Consider the following 25,884-nt stretch of genomic DNA (forward strand, 5'->3'; position numbering starts at 1 on the left):
CCAACACTTACCGTCTTCTGTGCTGGGGACTCACTCAGCTCCTTCTTGCACTGCAAAATCCTTCTAAAAATATCTTGAATGGCTCTGGAATTCCATCTCCCAGCAGTGGGACAAATTGATGTGGAGCAGACCAGAGGGACAGCATTAGAAAGCTGGATGCTGATGACCACACATAGAAATTGAATTCAAAACTGAGTTTGTATCAATTGTTTTTATTAGATATCAGCAGTTTACAAACTTGAATTAAGAAAATTACAGAACAGAATTAATTTGAATTCATTCTTGGTTGTAAAGTTTTTTCTTTAAGGTCATAATAATTTTTATGCAGGATGTCATCAGCAATAAATTCTAGACTGTCTAAAACACAGCCCCACTATTACCTTATTCAGTAATTTATAATTTATCAAAAATCTAAGATTGTGCTAAACATTTTAACAAGTATTTAATTAACTACTCTATTAGGCCCTTAGTGTATTTCAAGTTGGTTTTTTTTTTTCAATTTTTACACAATACAGAATTTTTAAAAGCACTTAAGGATTCTATATTGCAATTTTTTTTGTAACTTTCAGAACTAGGAATAAATAGACAGTCCCCACAACAAGGTGAAATCCACTATTCAGCATTACCACATTTTGACTTCTCCACACTTCACATCTAAGCACAGAACCTTCTAGCTGGAATACTGTTTTAAACCACTAATTCCCCACCATTTTAATGCACATCAATTTATGACTTTAAGAGCTTTTACATCCTGGCAAGCACAGGTTTCACTTAAATGTGTATTTTGCTACAGTCTACTAAACACCACCTTTCTCATCCTGCCTCACAGACAGAGCCAGTAATGAAATAAAGCTCCCAGCTTATCTAACAATAAGGTTGTTAAGAAATAAAAACAGGAAAGGAAGAAAAAAAAGAAAAAATATATGCAATGTAACAATTTGCTGCAAGATTTCTGCTCTGTTAAGATGAAACAGCACTAAGAAGAGGCTGAGTCAGAAATCTGCACTAAGAAACAGGTAAAAACATCATCAGTCTTAAGGCAACCTTCATTTGAATCAGCAGAGTGATTACTTGTGTGCCTGAAGAAGAATCCTTCTTTAGCTTCAGGAACCATATCGATCCTGGAAAAGTAAAAACAAACCACAAACCAGGTATGAGTGGGTTTCCCACGGAAAGAAATCACTTTTACTTCCATTTGTGCAATGAAGAGCAGCTGACTTCTTCAAGACTTTGAGAAAACTGACCAGCACTTCCAAGAATTGGAATTAAGGGCTGAATTCCTGGATAATCAACCTGAGAGCTCCCAGTGACCTCACAGAGGAATTGCCAAGTGTCTGGAGCACAAACCATGCTGGACACTGAGGCCAGGATGGCTTATTTTGTGCAAAAACATGGACTAAAGGTTAGTGAAAGAGCCCAAGAACACCGGAGTTGGGCTGGATGATCACTGCAGATCCCTTCCAACCAAACTACTCCATCCTGAGTTAGGAACAGTGATGAGTTTAAAAATAGAGTGACAACAAATAACTTTCATGATTTTTTTTTGTTTTAATTGTAAGAGAAAGGATATCCTAATGAAGGTGAGCTAGCAGATAGAGATTTATTTTTTTAAATTATAAAGATTTACTATCTACTTGGAGAGGTCTACAGAGCTTAAAACCAAATTAATTCTTTCCTCTCTTAAGATAACTCAGTGGCAGGATCCATGGTACTAAATCCCTACAGAAAGCCTTCAAGTGATGGTTAATAGATTGTGACATTTTTACTCACCTGTATAGATGTCATGACTCCATTAGCAAGGACAGAAAGTTTTCCAGCCACAGATTTCACTCCTTGTTTAAACTGAGCTATATCAGGAGCTGAAGGCAAGACATTGGTAATGTTGTAGCTTCCTAAAAGGAGAAAACGCATGGAAGAAACAGAATTTTGTATTAAAATCAACCTTTTTTTCTCCTCCCTGAAGTACAATGTATGACTAGGAGCACCAGACAGAGATCTCAGTATCTTAAATGCATCTTCCTTTGGATTGTTTTCAGGTTTTCATAATTGCACCCAAGTGTCATCCTCTACACTCTGTATTCCCAGCTAAGCAATTCATGCTGGGATAGCAGATGACCAATTCTGTGCTTCTAGCCTGTGACAAGCCTGTTTTGTATCCCCAACAGCTGTTACCCTTGCAATTTAAAGATGAATGCATTTCAGAGGTGGCTGAAGTGATGAACCCTATTTGTGTGCATGCAGAGGGCTGATTTCCAAGCTGTATAAACACTTATATTTTGCCTTACTACACCTGAGGCTTGGAAAAATCCACAGAAATTACAGGAAATGTAAATAAATTAGGTTTTAAAACTCCAGAACAATGCTGGCAATCTGGCCTTCCTTAAAGTCCATATATTTTGGACAGAATTAGCTCTGCTGTTATTATGGAAAGTGCAGGTCTAAATGTAAAAGAAATCAAAGATAAATAAGGTAAGAGGCTGGTTTGCAGCACAGATGCTTTGTCACATTCAGAGAACCCCACTCCTTCAGCCCAGCATGGTTTACAGATATTACAGATCCTCTTTACAGATTATCTTCAAGATCTCCCTATTTCTGAGCTGCCATTTGGTCTTTTTACAATCTATTCCACTCAGGCATTTTTGTTACTAAAACCAGTCACAGAAACACCATCTGCAGCTATAAATAACCTGAGAAGCTCTAACCACTTCTCAGCCACAAGAATTCTCTCATCGTTTGCTGGTTAAATTTGGTTGGGCTAAATAAGTTCTTGTAAACAAGGCAGCAAAGCAACTGTTTTTTCTTGTGGTTTCCTTCCAAATCAGCACCTCCAAGCCACTTGACTTTGATAAGCATCAGCTTTGAAATAATGCAAAAAGGCCTTTTCTTGCAGGCCCCTCTTTGGTTAAAACACTCCCTACAGCATTCTGTACACAAGCAAGGAGCCCCACACTGTTCTACCCTGACATCTCACCAGTGCTCACAAAAACAACCTTAGATGCAAAGATGTTTTATCCCAGCAAGGACTCCAGAACTACAGTGGTGTTTTTGTTGACATTGTCCTGATTCTGTTCATTTTACTGAACTATTGAGAGTCTGGGCATTAATTCCACACCAGACAAACTGTCAGTGCAGTGGCATTTCTCCAAGAAGAGTGATCTCAGTTTTTGGGGTGAGGGGTGTAGCAGAGACATGCAGGAAAGGAAGTTTCTGTACATTTGGTATACTGTGAATTTATGACACCATATTGCAAGTGCTGTTTCAAGTGGCTAAAACAACTGACTGTGATTTCTGCTTGTTAGCTCCTTCCCTCCTTAATTTTTTTTTCACATTTCAAATTCCAAAACCCTGGTTTTACTTAAGCAGCTGGTAATAGGAGTTATTTCTCTGCTAGTCAGTGTATTCAAAAATTGCTTTCAGGGGAACAAAACTGAACAGTCACATGTTTTGGGGTTTTTCCCTCCTAGCTTTCCAAAGTAAAATCAGATGCTGCACACTGTTTTGTTTTTTCAGCTTATCTGAATAATTATTCACTCATTTCAAGTTCTTCAGTAACTCTTCCTTTTCCAATTTCTTCAAAAGTTAAGGAATGAACTCAGCTGATTAAGCCTACAGAATATTTCAGTATTTCCCACCTTTTCCACTACACATTATTGCACAATCCAAGAAGTGTTGGAAAGAAAACATGAGATATTTTCAATACCCTAAGGGGTTCCTTTTCACTCAATCTAATCTTTCTCCCTTACTGATTTGATGAACTACACTCTCCAAAGTGAGGCGCTCCACGAAATCTTTGAAACAGACAATCCAAGTGAAGATACTCCTTAATTTTGCAAGGCCAGAGGTAGAAGCAAATATCCCACTGAATGGGTATGCCATGCAACACATGACATGAGAATTTCAAGTCCACTAACATTTTATTAATGATTTTTCCTAAATCCACTATTACTATGACAGCTAATGAGCTACTTATGGTAACTGATCAAAAAAACCTACCTGAGAGTCTTTTTAGGTGTTACCTCACTGGAAAGTATTCATTTTCCTTTCATAAATATTATTTAAAAGTCTGTTATTTGCAACTTACCCCTCCCAGTATAAAATACTGAACTTGCAGAATCAAAAATAGAGACCCTGAAATTTAAGGGGTTAACTTTTAAACAACAACTACACCTGCCGTGCCTGTTGGATTATTAGCATTTTGCCTGCAGAACACAGTGATGATGGCTGTGATTGGAAGCAGAGTGAGGGCTGCATTCCCCACATGCTCCAGTTTCTCACTCTGTTTGACATGTACCTGTTTGTTGTCTTCTCTGGTCTTCAAACAAGTCAGCTGAACTTATGGATGTGCTTCCAGAAAGCCTTTCTAGCCGAGACCTTGCCTCATACTGGAAAAGAACAAAAAGGATTTTATCAGCTTGCTGCCACCTTATGAGGTCATGTCAGATAATTTGAGAGACTACAGACATTTAGAACTGAAGTGGACCACACTGAAAGCTGTGCCTGCTTCAGTTTTCACATCACTTACACTGGTTCTGTCACTATTTCATTTCTGAGTTACCCAAGAGTGACATTTATGATTGCAACCCCAAAGGTCCCACTCTCTCTTAGTTACCCTACAACTGCTGAAAAGCTATGCAACCATTAAAAACAACAACTAAAAAATGTGAAACAGAGGGGGAAGCACTGCAGTTTACATCCTGCTGACCCTTCCAACCACATGACACTTTTAAGTCAACTTTTTCCAAGTTCCCTGCAAACAGTAATTTTATTTTCAGTATTTACATTGCTAGTTTCTCATTAAAAATTTCACCTCCAAAATGCAGCACAACATTAATCTCTTTTTTTTCTAGGTTGATTCTACTCCATGCAATTCACTGAACAATTTACAACATTAATGATGTTTTCATGTAGCAAACACACAGCAGGAAGATGTTTCAGCAGCAGTTTGTTGGCATCAGTTTGGGAATTTAGAACAAATTAAGCCTGATTCTATCAAAAATCAGGAGTGCTGAATCACAGTTTACCACTCCTATCAGGAAAGAATGATGGAGGTCAACTGCAATTCCTTAAAATTAAATGATCAGATATTTGTACATTTCTATCAAAGAAATAATCAAGGGGACAGAATTCTATAAGCTCACTAATTCTGCCAATTTTAACGATTTATTGCCTTCTCTCTTACTCACAAGAACACCATTTTTGTAGTCACAGAATATTTTAACATTTAAAACTACTTATCACTGTTTCCCACTTACATCAGCCTGATCTTGCCTTCCAAAGTACATGTCTGATGAAATGGCTTTGACATTGCCAAATTTTTTCTGTGCCTCATCTGTGTTTGCAGGAGGTTCGTATTCAGGTTTACGCCGAGACGCAGGCCTGGAAGGAAAATAAAATCAACTGCATCAGGGAGAGAAACCTCATGCACAGAATTAAAGGAATCAAACAAGAAGCACTGAAGTGCTCAAACAGTGCACAGGTAAATGAAAAATATGATTTAAAAGTAGTAAGAAGAGAGGCAGACACACTAACCAAGCACACCCCCCACTTTCTTACATTTTCTACTTGGTTACAAAGACAAAAGTACAGTTGTTATAGAGAAAAGATGTTTTTTATCATCACAATCACACCTGTTGTTTGTGTCTGCAGTACCTCCATCCACAGAACTGAGCACCCCAAATTCTCATTCATTTGTTAACAAGGTTTCCTTTGATTCATCACACATTAAACAAAGCAGGTGTGTGCTCAGAACAGGGCAAATATTTGAGTTTGTCCCCATATCTCTTGTCTACTTCCTCTTTTGCTGAAAGTGGGAATTACCTCCAGTACATGCACCAAACAGCTCTGAGCACAACAGACAGTGCTTAAAATGTAAGGAGGAAATTCAGCTTGCAAAAGAAATTCAGTCAAGAGATCTCTTGACTGCTGATGGAATTTCTGGCCAAATTCTCCTTCCACTGACTGAAGAAAATCCCACTACAATGACCAGGACTCAAATCACATTAAAACTTGGGCTTTCTGGATAAAAAACAGTTTGGTTTTCTTGGTGTACCTGTCTGAAAATCCTGTGCTTTTTGAAGTTAACAATGTATCAATGTCTTTACTATTATTTTCTTTCTTCCAAAAATCATCTGAATTGTCATCCCATTTAGAGAAGGTGCTGCTCCTCAAATCTGAGCAATCATAGTACCTAGAATAAAACAAAGAAAAATCTATTGAAAAGTCAGAACTTTATTAATTTATTGAAAAGTGGGAATATATTTATTTGTTGTTAGATAATGATTGCTACAAGTATACAGTAGCAAGTATGTTTTCACCAAAATTACAGCAGTCACTGAGTAATCTGGATTTCACAATATTGCTTTAGAAGCTTTGTACAGTTGAATCCAACAGCTCAGAGCAGGCAGGAAAGCCTTTATTTCTGGTTCTGTAATTTTAAAAAATCCATATATTAAGAACTTGTGAGTTTTGCAGAACATTTTATTAAAGTTAAATGCTAAAGACTCACTTGAAGGTGAGCCTGAATTTAATAAGGCAGTCCTCTCTTGCCTTAAAAAGCACATCAAAACTACAGGGAAAACAAAATAAAGGGGAAAAAATGAAGCATGTTTGTCAATTCTGATATATTATTGGATCTTTTCCCCTTTTGATTACCTACACATATCTCAGCATACGTGGAAAGTATTTTAAAAAAATATACCACCAAAACCTATTAAAATGCCAAAGATTAAGATTTTGTGCTTGAAGAAATTTACCTGAAGTTTGGCTATGACCAGGATAGGGAGAAAGATGATCAAAACCACAGGGGCATAGGAGAAAGAATGGAACCATTCAGTAGAACAATATAGGATATTAAAGCTTGCACCTGTATTTTGTGAAAAATCCTCTCAAAAAATAAAGTTCTCCATGTTTGTACTATGAATGGTCAGGCCACTTGTTTCTGCAGTTTATGAGAAATGTGACACCTGCACCAGCAAAGTCACAGCACTGAGCATGAAAAAGATGAGGGATGGATCTGGAATGAACTTCTACAAAAAGCAGGAGCCTCTCTCCTGGGGTTCCTGAAAAACAGGTTTCTTGTTTTTCCCTGACAAAAAAAAAACCACAGCAATTTTATAAATTTCATGATACAAAGCACAGAGTGTTTTAATGGATTTGAAGCTTTCCAGTCTCACAATGGCCACCAAAACCATGGCATTGGGCAGGGCCTGCATGAGCTGATTTGAGTAAAAGTGTTTATTTTCTCTAATCTTTCCTCTCAAACATTTTGTAGCTTTGCAAAATACTTCTTCAGTATGTGGGAAGGGGGAGAGAAAGAAAGACTGCATTTAACAGAAAACAAAATTTTACATTGTGACATGAATAAAGATTTCATTAACTGTAGCAAAAGCAAAACACCAAAATTCAGGACTTTCAGAGGCTTCAATTTTATGTCTAAACCATGAGACCTTTACCTTGCTTAATTCACTTACCAGCACTCTAATATGCAGTATGATTATTTTGCTTTTGGACATATACTAAGATGATGCTAAAGCTACTATTTCAAAGTCACAGCTTGAAATAAACACCCTTAACAAGCCCAAATCTGACTGTTCTTTCTTTAAAGAGAATGAACTTGTGTGCCACCTCCAATTAGATCCTCCCAGCTCAATCCAGAACAAGAGTAGGGAACAGCCAGGTTACAATTTATCCTCTAATCATTGAACCATTGAACCACAGCACAATAAAAAGCCTCCTCCATAATTCATCCTTTGCCTGCTGGTAGCTGATGAATAATTTGAGAGCAGTAACAGTTCTTTTCAGGGAACAAACAAGGCAAGCACTGAAATGTTGTGTTTTATTTTACAAGACTGCTGCCACTTTCCTTGGACCCACATTTGTATTTCTGCTGCAGTCACTGCACTACAAGATAGTGACACAAAAGCCTTTGTGCTTTTGCCTGTCTACAAGCAATTAGGTACAATGTCTCATGCTGCTGTGGCACAGATCCAATAAAGGCAGTTTATGAAAGCAACACCTGTTTGTATCTCTCAGTCCAGAAACAGCTGGTTCATTGCAATTAGTGCCTCAAAGATTTAATTATTTTTCTTCTCCCAAGAGCAATATTTTATAGTGCGCATTGCATTTATCCTTTGATAACAAATGTTTCAATAATTTTTCACTTCCAGATTCATAAACGTCTCTGAAATAGGAACATACCCAGCACAACATCTCAAAAAGACTGAAGTTTTTGTATTTGGCATGCAGAGAATGATGCAACTGTAGTGCATCCAATATCAGACTTCAATGCTTTTTTAATTTGAAGATAATAGCACAAGAAAGAAAGCAAAAAGGAATGAACACAAGTCATTCTGACAAAAAAAGTCACTGGATTTGGAATAAAGCAAATACAAGTTTATATGGCAACTGTCTGTGCAAGCAGAGACCAGACTCTGGACAAGATAAAATCTACAAACACAGAGTTCAGACCACTTTCCCAACAAAGCTACTTCCCCTCCTTCACAAATCCATCTGACCCTGAGGCAAAGCCAACTCTTCCACAACTCTTCTGATTCAGCTGTCCCCTGAAAACATGCTGGGTGTGTACACAGGTTCAAACTGCCTTCACCTCAGCTTTCAAAATCACTGTACATATTATTATGGAACTTGCATATACTTCTGGGCTCACCCAAAATCCAAAGCTTTACAGAATACCTTGAGCTAGAAGAGAAGTAAGAGTCTTCCACATCATCCACGTACTTCTTCTTTGGCTTTGCAATTGTAGGTGTTTCCTGCTCTATCGTCTGCATATCTGAGGCGACTGAGTGAGAGATGTTACTGACAGGAAGAAAACAAGCAGGTAAAGACATGACAAAACTCACACCCTAAAAGAAGAAAAAAGAAACCAAACCCCAAATCTAGTTTCTGTAGCTTGCTGAGAAAGCCCAAGCTATACAAACATTTAAGGAAAGAGGAATTAAAATAAAGGAAACACTTGGAAAACTCATTCTCTCAAGTAGAGACAGGACTTCTGAACACAAAGCCTGCTCTGACAGCTGGAAAACACAATCTAGGTTGACCTCTGTCTGCCAGGTTAGAACTTAAATCTGTCACAAGCTTCCCCTTGACAAGGACAAGATTTTTTTGCTGATACTGCTGAAGTTTCCATAACACGCTCTAGTCCATTTCTTCATTTCCTGAGTAAAATGAGGGATAATGCATGAAACCACAGAGTATTTCAAATACAGTTTCCAGAACTTCACATACCTCCTGCTGCTGCCCAATCCCATGCCAAGCCTCTCCAGTTCTGTTTTCTTCTTACCAGAGAGGTTTAAGGTTTCTTCTCTTGCTTTAATATCAAGATCTCTGTAGGCCAGCCTTAGGGATGATACTCTGGAGAAAAATACAGTTACCAGAGAAATGTCCAATGCTACACTGAATGATAAACCCAGGAATATTAGTAGAAAATTAACAATATTTATTGTAGCACTGTATTTTATAATGTCTTCCCTTCAGGCACATCTGGGCCCAGCTAAGTCTCTATCCTTACCTCTAAAGCATCTTAATATTTTCCAGTGCAGCAGAGACTGAGGCTTTTCATTTTGATTGCATAAATACTGCTTAAATTTAATTTGTCACGTCAGAGGGGATAAATTTGTCATTAATTTTAATGAGCAACTCAGCAATATTTTAATTCCTATGTCTCAATTATCATGAAGTACAAATGAACTGTAAGAAGAAAGGCAAATGAGATTCAGGATGCTGCTGGTAGATGTGCTGCAAAACAGAAAGGAATAACTGATTAACATCTACCCAGCACTTTAAGCAGTAAGATCAGTTGCCCTTCACAGGAAATCTATTTTATGAGCATCAAAATCTTATTTGCTGTTGATTAAAACAAATGGGAATACTGATGAAGTTCATAAAAGTAATTTCAGCTATCTGTTCTTGTCAGTGCACAGCAGAAGGAAATTGTCTACAGATTTAAAATCACATTTAAAGTTTGACATCTCAGATCTCTTCCTCCTTCTACAACAGAATCACCTCCACTCCTGCCACATAACAAAGTAATATTGAATTAATTTAGTAAAGCTTATTACTCAAGTTTTTAAAATTAAAACCACACAAATTAGCTGGAAGCAAATGCAGTTTTAGCAGAGTTCACCCTTCCTTTCATTTTGGATCTGCTGCCACCTACAGATAAAATTCCCAAATGAGAATCTCAAGGAAATGCAGTTCTCTTGCCTCCACTGGGACTGGATCCACAAACTCAGTGTATGTGCATCCCTTGTGTTTACAAGCATTTTTAGAGGGTTTTGGCTACTGCAAAAAGGTTGAAGAACTTTTAATAAAAGTTGGCTTGGATCTTTACATTTAGACATTTCTGACACAAAACCCAAGACACTACTTGAGACTTCCTTCCAAACTAAATTATACAATCAAAGACAATATTGCTAAAGAATAATAATACTTGAGCAATCCTTTTTTTGATTATTTAGTTGATATTCAGTGTCTCTCCACTGGTAGTTTTTGGCAATCACCAAGAACCATGATGTGGATAAAACACTTCAAATGATCCCCTTGTGACTGGCATTTTTAATGCAACCAAAACACTCATTTCTGCAAGGTTATAGGAAGGATTCTCTAGCACCTGACAGGATGTTAAACTGTAACAGAAGTGTACACTAACCAACTATTCAGTAGTCTAATTTTAGTGACAACTAAGGAAATACTAAAAACCAAAAGCACATAGAGGAATGTGGAAGGAATCAGGAACAGCACCCTCTGAGATTTAGGGCTGAGTATTTATTAAGATGGACCTTTAATTAAGATTAAAGGCCTCAGACAGAATTGTTCAAAGGGTTTTGGTGAAAATGAAGGCAGTTCAGTATAAATCAGCTGAAAACTTCATCAGGCAATTTGAGACATAGTTAAACTTCCTCTGCTCTTACCCAGTAAGCACAAGTTATGCTGAATATTCCTATGCTCTTAGAAGAACTGTTTTCAATAGTATTGAGGTCACTACACCAAACCAAAATAAACCAGGTAACTAGCATGAGATTAAAAAAATTCAAGAGCCAAGAGTCTTCTAAATACTTAATTTTCTACACTACCTCATCACCTGTATAAACATGTATTTAACAGTCAAAAAAAGGCACTGGGGGAATTTCTGCTTGGCTCATCTTAACCATGTCTGTTCAGACTTTTTTTTTGAGAACTGAAGTTTTATTGGCATATGCTAATCTATGGCAGTATTTAAAATGCTGTACATTAGCTCATTAAATTAGGCTTCATGGTTTATCATTGTATAATTAATTCATACTTACAGTGGCTCTTCCTTCTCAGTTTTCTTACTACTGTGAAGATCCTCTTGCTCCTTCCTTTTATCTACAGCTTGTGCTTGTTTTTCAATCTCATTAAAGCTTTGGCTGCTCACTTTTTGGGCTCCCAAACCACCTTTTTTAGCACCAAGCTGGAATTATTGAAAAACAAAAAACCAGAAGGTCCAATATTATAACTGAGACAACCACCTCAGCAAACACTACACCCTGTCTGGGAGCAGTCCTTGCAGACAGCAAAGACAATTAGGAGCAGAGAAAATACTTCTTTCCATATTTTGGACTTCAAAATTCTGCTCCTGCTAATTGTTCTTACAAATTTAGTTAGCTTTGCAGTGAAGTCCCACAGAAAAATGGAAGTAATCAGGTTTTAATTGTTCAGAGATTGGCAGGCTCAAATAATATAACACGTAGAATGATTTTGGCTTCTTTCGTTGTTTAGGAATAATGTAAATTTTGCTGCAATGGAACCATTATCAGACTTAATACTGCAAATATGGATACAGTGGTCCTCAAACTGCTGCTCTTGGTCTCCTCTGTGTTTAATTCCTCACCTGCAACACTGCAGCAACAATAAGATTCACAATGCATTTATCTGTACCTTTAATTGCTTTAAAGTCTCCCTGTAAAAGCTCCAGGCCATGCACACACAGATCACAAGCTGTTCCTGCACCTGTCAACCCACTTCTACTGTTCTCACTGGAAGGGAACAGATCTGCACAAACCACTCAGAATAAAAAATTCCTCTTGGGTATTAGGGTCTTCCAGTGGGAGCACAAAATAATAGGATTTATTCTATATTATCTGCTTCAATGAACCTTTAAAATCTTCTGTCCTACAGTGGTCCAGACTTAAAGGAGTGACTCCCTGCAACAAGCTGTCACCCTGATAGCCCACAATTTGGGTGGCATTAGGGTGACTTTTAGGGTTGTTTTCCTCAGTTTTCCTATGCCTTGAAACATCATTCTGAGACACTCAATTCTCTTCATGTCTTTTTACAGATGCTAAGAAAGTGCTAAAATCCCATGCAGAAGCAAGACTGTAAACTGTGTTGAAATAAATGACCCATAAAACAGTTAAGAATACTCATTGTTTGCATACACTTACCCCCTTCTTAGCTTGATTTGGCTTCTTTTTTATGAAGGTGGTGTTCTCTGCAAGGATTAAATGTACATTAGTTAACATACAATTTTTATTAATTCCAGAACTGCAGAAGAAAAATTCCATAACATCAAAATAGTTTTTGCCATTTATTTTCATGTCTTTCTACACTGAGGGGCTGAGATACTAAACTGAGCTACAGAACAGAGCTGTGAATATCTCCAAGAAAATGTGGAGAGCTACCTCTGATTGGCATCTCTTGAAAATATCCAATAGGAGGAAAATTGCAGCTCATTTCTCTGTTGTAGGTTGCTGCAAGTTAACAGAACAGGAAAGCAGAACTTGATCTTCTGAATCATTCTTGAGCTCCACCTGACCTTGTATCACTTCCAAGATGAGTTTTTTCCTGTCTAGAAAGGCACTGGCTGTGTTCAAATCCACCACCAGTGGCACACAAAAAACATACCTGCATCACTAGAACATCACAAGCATTATGAACAGCTCCTACTGGATGCCTGTGCACACAAAAAAACTACCCTGAGCTCAAATTTGTGTGGAAAAGGGCAAACACAGAACTGAGATTCTTCCCTTAAGACAGAACTTGTGATGTCCAAACCAACCAAGAAAAGCATTTGTTTTAGGAGAACATGTTCAAGACACAAATGAGAAAAGCAGGAAGTGCATCCAGTGAAGTTTTTGTAGTCTCCAGCTCTAAAATAACCAAATAAAAACAGTGATGAAGACCATACCTGCCTAAAGTACAGACAGCACTTCTTTACTACCTCTGTGCTGTTGAGAATCAACACTTTGTTCTCAGAAACCTGCTCCTGCAAGGCAAGCCTCACAGTGACAAATCACTGAGCTATTTTACTCTATTCTACTTCCATCAGTTTTTTTTTCCTTACTCACAGTTTGATAAACTGCTCAGTGTTAAGTATGAGAGCCTGGTCATTGAAGGTATTGCATTATCAACACAGGATTTTTCCAGCCCAAGTTTTTATGTTCAAATTTCTGAAAAGGGAGCAAAATCTATTTCCACAGCTCTTCCCAGGCAGACATTCTCTGTCCAAAGGGATATTTGGGTCCCCTATACTTGCTACTCTTTTCTGCTGGTTACACTCGTTACCTAATGCAGGCTGTGGGGATGTGCTAAGGCCATCAACACTTGGTCCATGTTCTGGTCCTAAAAGAAAAGGAATAACAAGGGTTAGAATATCAGAAGGCTCTTCAGAATGCATGAAGTACCAAAACATCTCACTGTACTCAGGGTAGAGACACCACAATGTGGTACTTCCACCACAGCTTTCCCCAGTCACTAAAAGAGCAGCAGGCACCCCAAATTCTTGTGTTATTAATCATGGTTAGGTCATTTAACTATTAAAGCATTATTATTAACTATTAAAGCAGGGCAAAAAGAGACTAAACTAAGAGAATATCAGAAAAATGCAACTTGTTAACAGAGAACCAGTTGTACCTTCACAGGATTCTGGAATGTTTTCTGAGTTTTTCTGCTGGAGAGAAACTGGTTCTGGTGACATCCACTCTGTATCCTTTGCCTTAAAAAAAAACCCAAAAAAAATCAAAAGTGTACAGAAAATAGAATATAGCAAATAAATATGAGCACTTAGCTAAGGACTGCCTAAGCATCACTGGTTTATTAACATTGAATTCTTACAATTACAACTTTTAGGATTAAAACCTGTACTCAGAAGGGCAGCTATTAAAATTACAAGAAATGCCTACCACCTTTACTAAAGACAAGATGGTTTCAATCTACTCCTGAGCACTTTTATTTCCGCCTCAGGAATTTTGTTTACCATACATTTGCCATCAGAAAAAGTAATACGCATTTAAAGTGTGCTTTAAATTTATTTATTGTATGATGGATGATTAACTTACTCTGGTGGTTTGTAAAGATTTTTTAAAAATTTTTACCTCTTAAGACCTGGGTATTTTTTTTTTTGGACTTGACAAGGACTAATTAGTGTTGGATTTTAGTACTGACACATTGTTACAGTAATGAGAAAGTTTATGGGTCTCTGGTGAAACACACATGTAAAAATAAAACATCTCAGGAAAACTAACTCAGAGTAATCTGTACGTTGTCAGTGTGAAAAAAAGTAAGTGTGTGAAGAGAGAAAGAGTATTCTAAAAGTTCTATTCTAAGTTTTAGTTTTTTCTTTTTCTTATAATTTCTAATAATAACATTTTCCTTTTACCACTTAAAGACTGTTTTGCCTTCATCCCAATCCTATCTCACAAATTTTCAAATTAACAACCCAAACCACTACACAAAATTCATGTCTCTACCCAATTAAACCAGAACCACCACGTATAATCACCACACCTTCTCCACTAGAAGCTCTTGCACTTCCCGTTTTCTACACATTTCATTTTTGATTGTGAGCAATCCTCCCACTCCCTTCAAACGCATCCCCCTCAACCAGGCAGGTCTGTGACCGGGTCACAACAAATGTTTTAAGAACTGTTACACTTTGCTGACTGAAAACCCAAGGTACAACACAATACATTTATATCAGATCACTTCTAAGCAAGAAATCATGGCTCCAAGTGGAATTGTTATGTCTACAAAAAAACAGATTTTCATTCCACATTTAGCTACTATTTGGGTCATTTAAAATGATCATCTTAGAAAGTGGTTCACAGAAGGAAAAGCAGATACATATTACCTCCCTGACCTACCTTTTCTCTATAAAGTTTTTCTTTCAGGGTTTAATCTTCACCATAAGGTTCACAGTCAACCAAAGTGTTTAGAAACCAAACAAGAATTAGACAGGTAATTTGTACCTTGGTAGAAACATGGGATGCAAAAAAATCTTCCTCCTCTTTGTTTTGAGGTGATGCTGGTGGCATTCCACACCCATCTATCCACAGCTGAAATGAAGGGACAGAATTTTACAGGTTAATTGCATGGATGCATTATTTTTTCCAATGCATTAATCTTAAAATGACTATACTCTGTTTTCAGGTTAAAAATGTATTGATTTTTTTTTGTCCATATTCTTTCCTTACAAATTTATCCAATGTCCAACAGATGACATTCCTTTTTTTATGAAATTCATACATATTTCATGTATTCCTGGTGGATCAGCCAAGAACTTTGAGCAAAGCCAGATCTCAGGGCTGGGCTCCCCAGAGTGCCACAGGGCTGCAACTCCAACCTGTGACTTGCACCTCAAGATTACCCACAGGCAAATTTTTTCTCATGGTTCTTCCTACTCCATGCAGGAATAATGACCTCTGTCAGAATGGACAGTGAAGGTACAACCAGCTCACCTCACCATTCAATAACCAGCTCTATTAGTAAACCAGAAAAGGAAATTTTTGCCATGTGATAGGTGAAAGTATGGTTGGTACTAAATGCAATTATCTGAATAATTCAGTAATTTAAACAGCACATAATCACTTAAGTTTGTAGTGCACAGCTAAAAATACTTACTAAATATTTAGTGGATTTTTCAATTATTTAATACCAAACAATTGGATGGAATCTATAACTGAAGCAAGATAATCAGAGTTCCTCACAGAGTCATTTGGGGAACCTGCCATAAACCTAAGATACATGCAGTACATTGAACTTACCTGAACACATTTCACATCTTACACTGTTAACTAAGTCAAAAGAAATATTATCTGAACCTAGTGATGTGAATCATATTGTCCATAGTATGAAAAATTAAGAATCATGCATTAAATTTCATGCTAAGAGAAAAAAATCAAGCCTTCTTGTTTTTAATTTCCACTCATCTGATGAACTTCAAATGAACCAGTCACAAACATCAACAACCTGAATTAAACAATCAAAACATGTTTTCTGTGCATGGAGAAGAGAACTGTTGTCAAGCTTAGCTAACACTTCAGAAATCAATTCTGGATACTTTGCTTAACTCCTGTCAGCAACCTAACAATGTTTTGACAGCTTGCATGAACTGCCTCAGCATTTCTGATGGAGAACAGCAAGTTCTACACCAAATATTAAGTTTTGTAGGGAAAAAAATAAAAATACATTATTTACCTGTTGAAAACAAACCCCACTTAAATCACACACAGCCTGCAATTAATTCCACTACAATTTTTCATGCTGTACTCCTCTCAATATTCAATTTCAGACAAGCAAAAACAAAACCACTACACGGTTCATGGAGAAACGGCCTTGTTATCTGAACATTGATAAACTTTTGTATTATTAACTTAAATTTCAAGTGACTTTAGAGGGAAAGAAGGTGAAGTTCTTCAGGACTCTCCAGGCCTCAGGACACACATTACTCACATCAGTGCCATGCTTCCTTGTGGCCTGTGTTGCAAGAGATTTGATCTTCTCCTTGTAGAGCTGAGCAGCACGGCTGTTGTACTTGGCGTTGGTGTCATTGGTTGTGCACCCATGTTGGTGGAAAAATGCAGACTGGGAAGCAGAAGACAGAAAATGCTATGAGGAACAGGCTTAACAGCTAATGACATTTGACACAAAAATATATTGCAATGCAGCAAACTGCTGTGCTCCTCTGCCTGAATTTAATCTTTTAAATGATGGAGTCTAAGTAATCTGCAAAGTACAAAGGGAACTCCACTCTGATGAGTACTTTACATATGAATAAAACAGAAAAAAACCCAACATGTGTGATGCTTTAAGAGCATACACAAATGCAAGCTTCCATTACATACAAAAAAAATCCTTGTTCTGAAATTGAGTGATTAAGTGGAAGGAAGAGGTAAAATTAATTGCCAGTAGCTGTGCCCCACAGGACATTCCTAATATTCTAAAAGACATTGCTTGGATTCATCTCTGTCAAGTTGGGGAGATCAATGTATGTTTAACAGCATCAAAATGAGTGTTCAAAAATGATCCTCCTTCAAGAGAAAGGGGCGTTTATGCACATATCTCTGTGCCCAGATACAGGCATAAAGGTGTTAAATAAAATGAATAAATGAAGATTGCGCATTTCTGCAAGTAAACATATACACCTATTAACTTGGTAGTCAGAGGGGGTTCTTAGAAACCTTAATTCATTTACCATAGAGATCTTACCTGAAAGCACAAGGATCTAAGGACACTTTAGATTTTCTACCTATCTAAAGCACAGCAGGCATCTCAGGACCACTGTTATCCAGGATTCAGCATCATCAGGCAATTACAGAACACAAATGATTGATTTTAATCTAGCAATGCTTCTAGTCAATAGTTAGTAAAACTGGGATTTGGTATTTAACTGGAACCAAAAGGGAATGGCTTTTTAGTGCCATTAAAAGTGTTAATTTTACTTCAAATTTCCAGACAATTTACCAATCTGCTTTCTCAAGTTTTGAGTATTCATCTTCTGAAGTAATCCAAACCAGACCATTGAGAATTTAAGGTATTTGGGGAGTTGCTGAGGGTGTATTGCACCTCTTGGTACAATGTATGATAGGAAACAGTGACATCCAAGCAGGAAGACAAAACCCCATAAAATAAACAATTAAGGTTTATTGTTATTCATCTGCTAATAGGTTTTCTAAGATTAACTGAAGATTTTTTCAGACTTTGCCATCCCTTCTTTCCAACTGCCTCAAACCCTTTTTACATAGTAAAACTGATATAATTTAATGAAAGCCTTCAAGCATTTGGCTACAAAAGAAGCTATTCTTAACATTAAATCTCCTTCTTGTCATTAGTCAGAACTGTGGTTTTTATGTACTAAGTGGCATAACTTGATGAGGACATTCACATAACAGCAGTGCTAACATGGAAAGGAATAACTTTGCAAGGACAGGCAGAAGAGGGAGAAGACACCATGTAACTGCTCAGACCTGTAAGACTGAGATAGTGACTTGCTGCATGCCCAATTAAAAAAAATATTTCTTTGAAATACACAGAAGTGGAAGATAAGTAACAATGACCCCAAACCCAGCATTTTTTGTATGTAAACAGGAAAAAATTAGTAAAACCCTAAAGACCTAAGGAAAGATGGTTAAAAGTGTGAAGGAAAAGACTATGGAAAGCAAGTTTGGGTGAAGCTTCTTAAAGCACAAATAAAAAAATATAAGTGACAAGCATTCAGGAATTAGAAGAAAAGCAGAAACTGCTTTTGGAAGTTCCATGTTCCCACACTGGGTGGGCCAACTTAAGGAAGCACTCTCAGTTATTTGTGAAAAAAAGCTGTGAAAAGATTGCCAAAGAGCTTACAAAAGAATACCAAAAGGGAGACTGAGAACAAGACAACTGTCAACAGAACAGAATTTACAAACAAGTTGTGTAATTACATAAAAGTCAAGTTGAAAGGAACAGCCAGTATGAATTGGCCCAAACCATGACACTGCTAGTTCCCTTCCAACAATGCAGCATGTCTTATCTTCAGGTAAAGTCAGACCTCGACTCCAGGGTGACTTTTGGCAGTTCCATGGGTTTGGCATGGCTTTTTCATGAGCCATGGAAGGAATGATGGTCACAGGAAGAGGCCATGAGCTTGATTTACAAGCCACCTTTGAGCAGCTGCTAAATTAGACATGTCCTGACAAGGAATCTATTCTGGCCTTTTCAGTGAGGTTCATCACTGACTTCTAAGAAAAAAAACCATTTTCAGACTAATTGAGAAGTTGCAAGAACGGAAGATAAAATCAGCATCCAAATGGATTCTTAAAAAATGGGGAGGGGTGGGCTGTAACAAAGAAAAAGGACTGGAAAAATAAAAATAAGTCCAGGAAGAGAGGCAGTAAGGACAGACAACATTTTCCAAGCCTACCAAGCTTCAGTGCGCAAAGCAAACACTTGGGAATACGTACAGCATTTGCATTTCCTCCAACCTGCATGCATCTCAGCTGGAACCAGGACCAATTGGAATCCAGTTCTGTAGACCTAAACACAAAAAAGCTTTTAGTTACCACCAATGCTATTTAAAATCACTCTGCTTCTGGCGTTTTTACCAAGTGTCTGCGTCCCCACTTTTTTTTTCTTTGTGATCTGTAGTTATTTATCAGACCCCAAAAGGCCCTGAGTCAGCAGCTGGGACATTCACCTGGAGTAGGACAAGCTCAGGGTGCAGACTTATTGCACCACTGACTGCCTGAGCTCTACCCAAGTACCAGAACCACAGAATAATTTGTCTTGGAAGGGCAGAACTCAGGTGCCACCACAATGCGCTGCTGCAGGAAGCAAAGCTGGCAAACTGAACACAATTCCCAAGAAGCTGTCAGATACAGCAGAGCCAACACAAACACTAAGAAGGATTGAATCAGAAGCTGAGGGAAGAATGGGTTTTTGTCTCTGAGCAGGTCTGTGCACAAACAAAACTATGGGAAGATGGATTTTGCTGTCAGAACACAGCAATACTTACCGGATGAAACTCAAGTGAACGCCAAGGGACCGGTGGGTCCCTGAGCAATCAATACAGAGAAACACTCCATAGGTGATGCTTGCCCAGCTGGGGTTCTTGGCTCCACAGTCAAAGCACACCTTAAAGCAAACAAACATCAGTAACTTGAGCACAACCAGGCCTTAATTACAGGGCAATGTAAGACCCCTGCAGTGATCCAACTCCGTTAACTCATTCTTAGGGTGTTTGTTGACATGACAACTCCATGTGTCCTAATTTTAGACATCTAAGGAGGAGTTACACAATCTGCCCACACAGCTACAGCCTCCCCATTCCCAAAAATAGCCACTGTACACAGGTTGGGAAATCAGGTCAGAGAACCCACATCAGCCTAGTTCAAACACACGTTTAACACAGCGCTTGCAGCACTGCTGGAATAGCAAACTGGTTAAGAAATATTTCCCCAAGGGCAGGCTCTCCTCATGCTGCACCTGTGAGTCCCCAGAAGGTTATCAGCAGGACTAATGCCATCATTATCTACTTTCCTATATTGAAACCTTGACCTTCAGGGCAAGCCATGGCAATCCAGCTGTGTGAAGAAGGCCTCTGAGCTCTGCTCATGTGGGCAGCCCCTGCAGATACTTGCATGATTCATCACACACCAATTGCCACATCAGCCTTTCCAGCGTCTGTGCCACGCTGGTTAAAAAGCAACCAGGTCCACAATTACTGCATGGACAGACCCAGAATTTCCTATCCTCTGCACCAGACTGGACCTCTAACATTCAGCCAGAACAGCAAGAGCTGTGCCTGTGTGTGTCTCATACACTTTGAAGGTTGGCAGATCATGACTTTCATGCCCTTTTTCAGCAATTCTGAGTTTTCTGCTTCTTTGACCAAGGAAAGCAAGAACCAGAAAAACTTACCTGATACAAATCAATTATCAAATGCAAGGAACACAACAATTTTAAACAGAAACAGCTATTCTGAGTTAATGCCATGTGTACACACCTATTCCTGTATGACAGGACTTTATCTGATCAATGCTTTTTCAGAGGTATCTGCAAAGGCTGCAGAGTATTTTTACAGTAAAAGTATCCAAAAGTGGCACCTAACAAGAAATAACTCCACAGAGAGATAAGCTTTTACACACAAATTGACAGCATTCCAACTGGCAACTTTATCCTTTAGCATCCTCCTCTAAACTTAATGCATCCTCAGATAGCAATGGAAGTTCAAGTTATACGCAGATATAGAAAATAAAGTTTATTCCAAGTCAAGTGGGGACATATGGAACAACACAAACAAGCCACAGAGCTTCCAGCACCTCCTTACCAAGTTGAAAAACAAAATAAAAATAAATGAAGAAATCTTCTTGCCAGAAACTCCCTCTGTAAACCTGGATAGAGAATTTTGTCTCTACTTTTTTGTACATACACAGTCAAACAAGCTCTGAGTCTGGGCTCAAGTCATGTCACTCATCATCTACCCAAATTAATTTCAAGAACATGCCCAGGAGCAGTTTGAGCTAAACTCCTCAGTTCATGTGGGTCTATTTAGCTTGGGCAGTTCAAATTCATCAGGCACAAGCACAGCTCACCAGCAGATCCAGCATTAACTCTTCCAACAACTGAACACTTTGAGGGTGAGCTTCAGTTAGGGAACGAGTGGTAACACACACAGCTGTGTGTGGAAATGGGACATTCACTGGCATACAGCAGGAATGAAAGCAACACAGAATGGGTGACAACAGGAGAGGTCAGAGTGAGTACCTGAAACCAGCTCAGGAGGAACAACGGCACAGAGGGGGAAAAAGAACAATGAGTAAGAGTTTATGTATGCCATGTTCCAAGAAAACACACAGCCTAAGTAGTCAGAACTTGCTCTTTTTTAACCAAATTCTTTGAAGCAGGTCCTTAAAAAACATGAGACTCATCTTCATTTTAAATTGACTATTTCAGGCTTTTCCTTACAAGGCCAAAGAAGGATGGGGACAAAAAAAAAAAGGAGAAGATTCTACTTGCAACCAAAGCCAACAGAGCAACCCTGGTCTCACTTCTGATACAGGACAGCAAAGCTGACTTATGGCTGGAAGTCTTGTGGAAACTCCCTGGAGTACAAATGGGAAACAGGAATCTGGAGTGGGTGGTGAAAAAAACCCATGTTTTTAAAAATTCAGTCATAAATATACCTGAAGATTCTCCTCCTTTCCCTTTCCTTTCCTCCAATTAGGAGCACTTTGTAATTTCAACATTTTAAAGTCAATTGCATCACCTTGGAGCTGGCTGCCACAGCTCAGCAGCTTCACTCACACAGGAGTCCCTACCAGACACCTGTGGAGATTATTCACAGGCAGAAAAATGGACCTTTCAGGACTGAGATGCAACAGGAACATCCAATTTGCTTCTGAAAACAAAGGAGGAACTGCTATTTCCATCAATGTTATGCAACAGAAATAGATGCATGTTTCATTAATATTTTGAATAATTTTGCTTAGTTTTCTCAATTTTTAAAGTGCTTCCCACCACATAAATTTTTAGAAGAATCAAGAGGAAGCAATTAAAATCAATTTCACAGCCACCCTATGAAATTGTTTCCATTTTAAAAACAAATTATATTTTCTGTACAAATTTAGGTATAACTAAAATATTAAAATATTTATTAAAATTATATTTGAAGGATATGCTTAAATAATCTAGTGCTTTCAAAGTACACTTGCATGCTTTTTGTTTATTTTGTGTTGAAACACTTCACAGTGTAGATTCAGTAAGAGTCACTTTGGAATAAACCAGCCAAAGACCCAACTGGATGTTTGTACAAGAGCAAACACAGATTTGGGTATAACAGTCAATAAATCATACAACACCCACCTTGCACAAAACACCTACATTAATAGATAAATAAAATATTGACATTGGCTATGGAAATGCAGTAATAAACAGCTGACAGAAATGCTATTTTTGGCAAGAGGAGAAGAGGTGAGTGGGTTCAGCAAGAGCACTCACCCCGAGGTCAGGCTTACACAGAGACTTCCAGCCCCTGCACTCTGGAGCTCCCCTGGAACGGGGCTCCAGCCCAGGGCACATCCACACCTCGCCATTCCCAGGCTGTGCAGCCACACTAACCCAGTTGCAATCAGGAAGCAGTGCCACACTCAGCCTAGGTGATCTAAACCCAAACAGCTCCTCTTAGTCACCAGCCACTGTCCCCAGATACGCTTTCCTTCTTCCCTTGCATCAGCACTAATAATCCCAGCTGCTGATCCCGCTGGGAAGCGGCTCTGGACTCAGAGCAAAGGTAGGGACAACTCAGAGCACAGCACCTGGCCGGGAATGCCACCGGAAGGGAGGGAACTGCAGTGAGGGCCACAGGAAGGCAAGAGGACTGCTTGTTTTGGAAGTGCCATCATCTCAAAATGACTTAAAGGACACAAGATAGCAGAGTCAATCTGGGGCAAAACCCAACACAAACACAAACCACACCCAACACGCTGCAATAACAGAACTCAGCTACTGATAAATCACCAGCACAACACACACTGGGAGTCCAAGCAGAGACAGGAACACCATCATCAACCAAAGAAAACAACCAGGTGGAAAAGAATGAAAAAACATTTTCAGAGGAACAGATCTATGACAGAATAAGAGACTTTTAGCACAGCCTGAGTGTGCAAGTCATGAAAAAAGCTGAGCTGAGCTGTAAAGCTCAAAACACTCAGGTTATCAATATCAAGTAGCTTAAGGACTATGAACATTTTTATGGGTACAAAATACATTCTATTTAATACCTGTAACACGTTTGTTAAGTCATCAGGCAGCTGATCACCAGTCTGCTGTCATCAGGCAGCTCCACATTATGGAACAGCCAAAGACACCAAGAACTCACAACTTCATCATAAAGAGAACTAGCACCAAATTACTGATGTTAATTTCAAGCCAATTATTAAAACATCGCTTTCAACACACTCTAACCCACAAATTAAACTGCATGTTTATTTAAATGAGAAGTTCACGTGCACTAAGAACTACTGCAGAGCACCCAGAACAGTGTAAATGCACAAGCCTGACTAGAGCAGGCAATTCTTCCATAAACTGCACAGTTAAACTTTTAATCCAGAACCCTTTTCAATATTTGCACTTTCCCATGTCTTTCTTCCCCAACACAAAAAAAAATACTTACAAATAAAAGGAACACACTGCTTAAGAAGAACACAACAGAAAGGAAACAAACAGAAGAAACATACAGAGAGGAAACAAACAGGAGAGGAGAAACTGATGGAAGAAACAACTTTTACTCCAGGAGAACAGACAGATGGGCATGGGAGAGTTGGGAGATCTTAGCTGCTGTTTTCCACTCTCCTTCTGTGCCTTCTTAGGTCAACCAGACCGGGAATCACTGCATTGTTATCGAGTTCTCTGTGCCTGAGCCACTTCTTTGTCCCTGGTAGCACACATTGTGCTAACATTGCTATGTCAACACTGAATTTCTGTGTGCCATCTGACATGGGGATCAGATACACCTGAGCAACCACAGGCAGCACATCCATGGGATTAAATCTACACAGGAACCAGGAGCTCAGCACAGGGGAGCTGCTCGGGGCACTCCACACTTGCCAGGCAGGGCACTAATTTCTGATTCTCCTGTGATCCCAACACAGAAAAAGCATCACAGTAGCCCTGAACTACTCAATTTTGAGGTAGAGTGCCAATGAATTTCAGGAGCTTGTAAGAGATCTCTCACGCCCGTTGTTGGGACTAGGACCTTTCCTTAACAAACTTTGTATCCCATTGCAAAGGCAAGTTTCAGGAATACTTCTGTTAGAAACTGAATGTTCACCTCTGAGCTCGGTACAGTCTTAATGAACTGCGTTCAAAGAGTGGAAGTCAATTTTGGACCACAGACAGACATCCGGATTCCTCTTCCCAGAAAACAAACCCAACGTGTTCCTTGCAATGCTAATCCGAAGTTTCCTGGTGGGTGTACATCTCACGTGTGTTCGTTCCCAGGCACATCGCAAAGCCAACACAAACAGCAGCTCAAGGCACTTGTGCCCACACCTGGCCAGCCCACAGCTCCCCACGCAAAGGAACCACAGGAACACCCTCACACCGCCGAAAAACCCACCCGAGCACCGGACAGGATTCAAAAACGACAAACTTTTACCACTGTGCCACAGGAGGAACGAAAAAAAAAAAAAAAAAAAAAAAAAAAGAGGCAACACACACTCAACCCTACGTTGCAGCTGCTTGGAACGCGTTTATGCCCTCGAAGCGGAGCGAGGCATCGCACCTCCCTTCCCAAGGGCTCATCCCTTCGGGATGCGGAATGCCGGCCGGAGGGACGGGGCCAGCAGGGAAAAGCTCCCCCGCTGCCGGGCCGGGCTCCCCGGGGCCTTTCGGCGCTGTCCCGGGCCGCGGGCCCCGCGCCTCCCCCGCCCCGCCGCTGTGCGACGTGTCACCGCGGCGGAGCGCTGCCCGCCGCCCGGCCCGGCCCGGCCCCTTACCTTGTTGGTGGGCACGGAGCGGAGCCGCTTGAAGATGGCGGCGATGTCCTGCTTGCTGGGCTCGCACATGGCGCCGGGAGAACCGGCAGGGCTGCCGGGAGAGCCGCGAGGGAGAAGGGCCGGGGCTGCCGGGGCTGCCCGCGCCGCCGCTCCGGGACGCTCCGCCCGCCGGGCCCGGCCCGGCCCCGCGCCTGGCGCCGAGGGGCGGCGCGGCCCCGCCCGGTTACCGCGGAGACGGGAGCGCTGCGAGGCGGCCCCGGGCTGCTGGCGGTGGTGGGGGACCCGCGGCCACCGCCTGGGCTCTGCACAGAGTCACGGCAGCTCGGAGATGGGCGAGCCCAACCTTTGAGCGCTCGCCACCGTGGCACCGAGCGCCACGTGCATCCTGCTGGCAGCTCCCGGGGTGGGGGCTCCACCGGGGCAGCCCGTTCTGATATCTAATCACCCTTTGCGTGAAAAAAAAATCCACCTTCTGTCCAAACGAAACCTTCGCTGGTACAGCTCAGCCCGCGTCCTGCCCCTGTTCCCGGGGAACAGAGCCTGACCCCCACCTGGCTGTCCCCTCCTGTCAGGGAGGTGTGCAGGGCAATGGGGCCACCCTGAGCCTCTTTTCCTCCAGGTTAAACAGCCCCAGCTCCCTCAGCCCCTCCTCATCAGA

The 25,884-nt window shown here is 40.0% G+C and overlaps 1 protein-coding gene across 1 annotated transcript; it reads right to left on the reverse strand.

The window, feature by feature from the left end:
* Positions 1-192: 192 nt before the first annotated feature.
* ARFGAP3 (ADP ribosylation factor GTPase activating protein 3) lies at positions 193-25,370 on the reverse strand. The gene is made up of 16 exons (XM_033058181.1): positions 25,227-25,370; positions 19,745-19,863; positions 19,194-19,266; positions 16,708-16,839; positions 15,225-15,311; positions 13,891-13,972; positions 13,543-13,599; positions 12,423-12,469; positions 11,304-11,449; positions 9,244-9,369; positions 8,692-8,814; positions 6,050-6,187; positions 5,253-5,376; positions 4,292-4,382; positions 1,771-1,892; positions 193-1,121 (listed from the first exon to the last, which is right to left on the reverse strand). The coding sequence occupies exons 1-16, from the start codon at positions 25,293-25,295 to the stop codon at positions 1,104-1,106; spliced, it is 1,554 nt and encodes a 517-aa protein (XP_032914072.1). The 5' UTR covers positions 25,296-25,370; the 3' UTR covers positions 193-1,103.
* Between the last annotated feature and the right edge of the window lie 514 nt (positions 25,371-25,884).

Source organism: Catharus ustulatus, chromosome 4 (assembly GCF_009819885.2).
Source record: "Catharus ustulatus isolate bCatUst1 chromosome 4, bCatUst1.pri.v2, whole genome shotgun sequence".
Taxonomy (NCBI): domain Eukaryota; kingdom Metazoa; phylum Chordata; class Aves; order Passeriformes; family Turdidae; genus Catharus; species Catharus ustulatus.